Source organism: Cibotium barometz, chromosome 62 (assembly GCF_041138505.1).
Source record: "Cibotium barometz isolate CiBa-2024 chromosome 62, ASM4113850v1, whole genome shotgun sequence".
Taxonomy (NCBI): Eukaryota; Viridiplantae; Streptophyta; class Polypodiopsida; order Cyatheales; family Cibotiaceae; genus Cibotium; species Cibotium barometz.
In genome coordinates this window covers 27,086,400-27,093,625 of record NC_141107.1, presented here as the reverse complement: position 1 = coordinate 27,093,625, position 7,226 = coordinate 27,086,400, and the positions used below count along the sequence as shown (strand labels likewise).

The 7,226-nt window shown below is 40.5% G+C and overlaps 1 protein-coding gene across 1 annotated transcript; it reads right to left on the bottom strand.

The window, feature by feature from the left end:
* Positions 1-2,776: 2,776 nt before the first annotated feature.
* LOC147604309 (chalcone synthase-like) lies at positions 2,777-4,670 on the bottom strand. The gene is made up of 2 exons (XM_086795312.1): positions 4,360-4,670; positions 2,777-3,898 (listed from the first exon to the last, which is right to left on the bottom strand). The coding sequence occupies exons 1-2, from the start codon at positions 4,559-4,561 to the stop codon at positions 2,877-2,879; spliced, it is 1,224 nt and encodes a 407-aa protein (XP_086651438.1). The 5' UTR covers positions 4,562-4,670; the 3' UTR covers positions 2,777-2,876.
* Between the last annotated feature and the right edge of the window lie 2,556 nt (positions 4,671-7,226).

Genomic DNA, 7,226 nt, shown 5'->3' with positions numbered 1-7,226 from the left:
AAGTAGCCCATGTTTCTTATCTAAATATATCATGTACCAAAGAGTCTTTATATAAACTCTAAATCAAAAACCCAAAAAAGAGTATCAAATCAATAAAGAGAGAGAGATTGGAGAGGAGACATAGAGAAAAACATAAAAAGTATAAACATTTTGATTGAAAAACATAGATGGGAGGAGAGATATACCTTGTGATTGTGAGAGCACTATACTTGTGGAAGAGCAAGGAAGGAAAAATATGAATGAAATAAAGGAAGAGGGAAAGGTACATAGATCATGGGTAGAAGTATGATAATGTGAGCCACTTTTTAGTCTAATTAGTACTATTATTGTAGATAGTGCCTCTAATGGTGAAAGTATAATAAGGTGAGCCACTTTTTAGTCTAGTTAGTCCTATTATAGATAGTGCCTCTAATGGTGAAAAGAGAATAAATAAATTTTCAAAAAGGAAAAAGAAATGGGCATCCGACCAAAGTGTGTTAAACAAAGGATTTTTGAAAGGTGTGGAGAAATGAATGCATAATAACATGAACCAAGCCGTACCTCCAACCGGCTGAACATGTCTTCACTTTGTGGAAGAGTATAAGTGTAGAACAAGAAGAAGGGTAAGGGCCAAGCACAAAATAGTGGGTAAGCTATTGCAATATCATTTTCCCCTTCTCCAATATTGCTCATCAAAACGATAGGGTGTTGAAAGTAGTCCATGTTTCTTGTTGTTGTTGTTGTTGTAGTAATATAGCCAGTATGTTTGTAAGGTGGCATGCAATGCTTGTGGTCTAGTGATATAGCTAGTATGTTTGTAAGGTGATATATATTGTGTGTGGTCTATCCACGACAGACTCGCTTCTACATGATAGCAGTTGCATTTATGGATTATGTAATTTAAAAGTCATAGTCCCTGAATACTGACAGGTTTGGACGTCTCTAATACGCTATGGCTTATAATATTCACTAAGGTTAGGATAGGCACATATAATGTAAAATTTTGAACAATATAATCTACCAAATTTTATAAGAAAATGGCATTGTTATTTCAGAAGGTATATTAGGAGAACGACATGCGGAACGAAGAGATTGTTGGTTTATTTGTGAGGGGTTTGCATATGAGTTTAAGATTAGAAATGAAAGCATGCCTCCTAAGAAGAAATTGAATTGGGTAATATTTGCCAAGGATATTATTGGAAGGTCTAAATTGGGGACTTCTTGAATAATCAAAATTTTTCACCATGCAATGAAAGGTCTAAATTGGGGACTTATTGAATAATTAAAATTTCCCACCATGCTATATATCATTGGAAAGGTCTCGATGACTTCTTGAATAATCAAAATTTTCCACCATGCTATATATCATTGGAAAAGTCTCGATGACTAGATTCCAAATGTGTAATCTCCATCAACATGCGAGAAGTACACTCCTAGTACATTGCCTTGTATGCTTTGGGATTTAACTCTTTCAAGATTTGCCTTAATAGATAATCAAGCATGCTCTTCACACAATCCAATGGTGTTTGGGGAGAGTGATGAGTTAGGGTTCCAACGGGTACTACAGGTCTATGGGAACCTACTTATTCAAAACCTACTTCCTTGTTTTTCATTGTAATAATTGTTGATAGATTTACTACTTTTGTTGGCAGGTGTACCGACGGATGATGAGAAATTCAAACATCAAGGAATTGTTGATGATGAGAATGGATGGTTCTAAATTTAACATATTGCTGGCACAAGCAATTTAGAAAGCTAGAAACAGGAAAAACATGTCAGGTGGTCTGGAACTTAGCATTAATCTTAGCATTGGGAGAGTGAACATGTACTGAAGACGTTATTTTGAATGAAGTTTGAGTCCCACACACCCCCATTTCTACCACAAAGGGAGGGAAAGGAGCAAAGGGGAAGGGCCATATGTCAAGTGTCAAAGGGGCTGCGCCACTGAGCCATTGCCTGGTTATGGTCTCCACTCTAGACATAGAGCTTGTAAACAGTTAAAAATGCAATACCCATGAGTGCATCTGCTTGTACTACCATGATCATGTGCATGCTTTTACGCTGCACATTGAATCCAAGCTTCCACCACGAGCTATCCAAGGCAGATGAGGCTGCATTAGGTGTGGATGCGTCTCAGTAACAAAGTGCGCTTATAAGCGAGCAAGATGTGGACCATCATGTGGGTCCTGCACATGAGCATGTTGAGGCACATGAGGGTGCACCAGTCATGGATGTACAAGGCCAAAATGTGGACAAACATGACCATCTTGATCACATAACCAAGACGTGGATGAGCATGTGGGTCCTAAACATGAGCGTGTTGAGAGACACTCACGAGGCCACACCAAAGTTGTGGATGCACAAGGGCAAAATTTGGACCATGTTATTTGGCACTCATGGGATGTCATATGTGATTTTCCCCGGTCCAATAAACCAGTATCTACTACAAGAGGTTGAGAACCTTCTGGCATCATCAAGTCATGTTCTAACTCTTTCATTGAGTTTTCAATTACAATATTTCTCACCGTGTTATTTATGTTATTTGGCACTCATGGAATGCCATATATGTAAAAGCAAGGCTTTTTGCAACTTATTAATTTTTTTTAGTTATGATGTTGTTCACCTTCTTATATTGGCACATAGAGAAACCCATCTTACATGTAACAATTAGAGTTTTCCATTTTCAAAGTGCGAGAACAAGCCCTTTCAAAAGTCCTCAGTTTAATAATTAACTTAAAAGGGAAAGTACCTAGTCAATTATGCAATATCTAATTAAGAGCTGAATTGTCCTGCATAATTACCAGAATGTCAAATTAAGTTCCGTACATTATACTATATATATCTAGACCCGCGTAAGGGAGCCAGCCAATACTTAAATTTACAACAATACCGACATATCAGACCTGATTGCTGAGGGGAACACTCCTCAGAACAATGGTTTCACACGTGAGGCCCGGACCGAATCCGAGGAGCAAGCCCCATTCAAAGCCCTCCCCAGAGGTGGCCATGTTCTGCTCTACAGATTTCTGGCGCAGATGGTCCATGATGAAGAGCACGCAGGCACTCGACATGTTGCCAAACTCTGACAAAACGTGCCTGCTGGGAGCCATTTTCTCAGGTTTGAGCTGCAGCTTCTGCTCAACCTGGTCTAGAATGGCAGGCCCGCCCGGGTGGGCGATCCAGAACACATCATTAAAGCTGGGAATGCCGTCTTCTTCCCCACCGAAGACCTTCTCAAATGCATCTCTCAGCACATTACCAATGTTTTTAGAGATAATCCCAGGCACGTCCTTCATTAAGTGGAAGGTTAATCCCACTTCTCTCAGATGCCCATCTATGGCACCATCGCTGTCAGGCAAGATGTTAGATCCGACCCAATGAATCTCAAACCATGGCTTCTCCACTTCAGGGATAGGATCAGATCCCACAATGATAGCAGAAGCGCCATCGCCAAACAGAGCTTGCCCAACCAAGCTATCAAGGTGGGTTTCACTTGGGCCCCTGAAAGTAACTGCAGTCAGCTCACTGCAGACCACAAGCACCCGTGCGCCTTTGTTGTTTTCAGCCAAATCCTTCGCAACCCTCATCACAGTGCCGCCTGCAAAGCAGCCCTGCTGATACATCATGAGCCTTTTAACACTTGGGCGCAGGCCCAGAAGCTTGGTGAGAGCCCAGTCCGCCCCAGGCATGTCCACCCCGCTGGTGGTGCAGAAGACCAAGTGGGTTATCTTGGATTTTGGCTGCCCCCACTCTTTGATGGCCTTTGCAGCCGCTTCTTTCCCAAGCTTGGGCACCTCCACCACCACCATGTCCTGGCGCACATCCAAGGACTTCTCCCAATATGCGCACATGCTGGGGTTGGCTTTCAAAATCTCCTCATTGAGATACATGTACCTCTTCTTGATCCCAGACTTGTCACCTGCATTAAGCAAACAACACTAATTTCAGGCACTGCAAACCGTCTTAAATCTATCTAATCCTCCTCTTGCAACGTCCTGCCAAGCTAGAATTAAGGTTCTAAGAAGCCCAATTAATACAAGATTACACATTCAAGCTACAAATAACGTTCTAAGGAGACAAATTAATACAAGATTACACATATACGTACGTATATATGACAATACGATAGAAAGTTTTACTTACATAATGTGAGATAATTAGAATCAAGCTTCTAATGAGCCAGGAATTGATATAAGATGCCAAAATACGATAGAAAGCTACTTGCTATATATAACAATAACCTTTATAAGGAGCCGGGAATTGACATATGATTAATTACATATACAAGTGTGTTATACCAATGTAGTAATGAACGTTCCAAGAGCGCAAACGATTAGGGGCTGCTAATGGAGAAATTAAGAGAGGATTAACGATTCTTACACATTCGTTGGAACTTCTCCTTGAGCTCAGTCATGTGATTGCTGTTGGTGATATTGAAGTAGAACTCAGGGTACTCGCTCTGGTTGAAAACATTGGGGGGGTTAGCGGTGCCGATGGCTAAGACAGAGGCAGGGCCATCGGCACGCTCCATTTTGCGAGGGAGGACTGAGGGCCGCGAGGAACTCTCAGCAGGGAGGGTCATGGTGAAGGAAGGAGAGGTGGGGGCTACGCACAGAGCCCGGGGGGGGGGCGCAGAAGAGGAGAGGTAGAGAGAACGACGAAGCTATGGTTGATGGGCGATGCTGCGCAGAGAGGCGTGTGTGTGTTTTGTAGACAGTGCGAAGGTGGACTACTCGTGAAGGTGGCCAACAAAGAACGTGCATGGGCAGCCCTTTTGAACGAGGTTCATGTTTGCGCGTGACCACGCGTTGTTAATGTTAGGGCCACACTGTGCCTCTCGCCTATGCATTTATTCGGAAATTGGTCACGTGAATGTGAAAACACACATGAATCATGATGTCTCATCATCCCTGCCTCCCAGTACCACCTTGAGAGAATGCATCCTCGACATCAAGGGTTGAACAATGAAGAGCCCATCCGTCCTCACACGTGTCCTAAAGCAGTATTGAATTGTGCCTCTTAGTCCTTCACAAAGCCCCCAGATTCTAAAGCCACCTTCACATTATTGGTTTTTTAATTTGATTGTTCAAGTGCACATGGCCTCCCTCCACTTCTCATCCTTGTTATTTAATGGGGAAAACAATTGGGCACCCAATAATATATTATGAAATATATTTTTTGGGACCTTCTGTGCTCGTGTGCGTGTATGCTTCCGTGCCGCCATCGAACAGCTAGCAGGATTTGAACCCAGCACCCCTTCCATGTCTTGCATGATGGGACTTCAATACCTTACCACTAGGCTGTATCTATATTATATAATATATTATTCACACAAAAGTTTTATGTGCACATTTCATCACCCCCATTTTTATTGAAATATCACCAGGTATATTTCATCAATTGCAATGTTCCCCATTATCGAAATATAAGGTCTACCCTTAGGATTCCTAATGTTGTGGCCTCAACATATCTCAAAAATAAAATTATAAAGTCCCTTTTTCTTTTTCTTTTTCTTTTTCTTTTTCTTTTTGAAACGAAATCTATATATTACCAAAAAATAGGAAACTGTACAAAAGTATAAACCCAAAATCAAAGCCCCGAGGTAAACCAAAAAAAAGAGATTCCAGACAATTGCAAAGCAACAAAATCCCACCAATTACATATGTTTGAGGAGCTTAACCAAAATTACTACCCAATTATGAAGAAGAGGTTTAGAAGTACCCATCCTTTTCACCTTGACTGTGACAATCTTGCTTTAACAGCAAACCAACAGAAATTCCCATTGACCCCTTTGAACAAAATGCAATTACGCAAGTCCCTGATTGGGCTGGTAGAGTAGCAAACATGAGATTTACCTGTGGCTTTATGTTTTCTTTTGGGAGTAATGTTGTCAACAAGAAACAATTACCTTGTCAAGTATAGAGGTAGTGTTATGGAAGCTTGGTTTTAAAAGCTACTTTTGGTGATATGGGTGAGCTCGTGGATAGGATCATTGCCATTTATTATAATAATATGAGTAGCATACAATTGGCCCATACAATTGGCCAGTACCTAGTCTATCATGCTAGGATGAAGCACATTGAGGTGCATCATTATTTTGTGAGAGGAAGAAGGTTCTAGTAGAGTTGATGTGAATCAAGTATATATCAGCATAGAGGATTAGGTGACTGACATCTTTATGAAGGCACTAGTTATAGAGAAGCTCTGCAAGCTTAGGAGCTTACTTGGATTTCAGTGCATGGAGTTAAGATCGTGGACGAGTGTTGAGATATCGAGCTTAAGTAGTTCTTCGAACATTAATGACCCACCCAGCTAATAGTTTCTACACTTACGCACCAATGGTTGGATTGGTGAGATTATGGGTTATATATCACCAGTGGTTTACAGGCTGTGTGACATCCACATTGTATATTCAAGTTATGGCATAGTTATAGTGCCAGCTTATGTATTCGAGTTTACATTATGGACCGATCTTTGTAAGTTATAATAGTAGAGTACTTTCCCATATAGTATATGCTCTTATCTCTTTATGTCATGGTTATAGAGAAGAGAAGAAAATTCAGCCATCCATCTCTCTTGTGTGCTTATCTCCTCTTGTGTGTGTGTGTGTGTGTGTGTGTGTGTTTACTTTTGCAAGGAGCTCAAGGTCACCTTTTCCCCCACATTATTCTCAAGGACTAACCAAGATGCTTATCAACTTGAAAAAAATCCACTTATAATATAAGGTTTGAGTTTTTCATTTTTGAAGTCTATACGAGATGCTATTCCCTTTTTTATACACATACTCATCCACTCTCTTATTATTTTCTTTTACCTTCCATCCTAGTCCATCATAGTCTTCCTAGTATTATTAGGAACCCTATTTTACACCTTCTATATGGCTAATATTAAACACCCCACCTTACACCTTACACCTTCTATAATGACTAGTATTAGGTACCCCATTTTACACCTATAATGCCCTTTTACTTACACAAATAACCAACACACAAGCACGCGCACGCGTGCACACATACACACATACACACACACACAATAAGCTTAAATTCACCATGCTAACACACATATATACAAATTTTTTGATTATTTTAGTGCGATAAAATGGAAAATTCTCTTAACTGTTAATACTTTATATGCACATTAGGAAAATTTTGGACTTAAAAAAGAGCACTCTAAGAAGAGTCATGCCATCACTTTTTTAGAAACAAGAGGCCCGTTAGTGAACCTTATATTCCTTATGTCAAAAT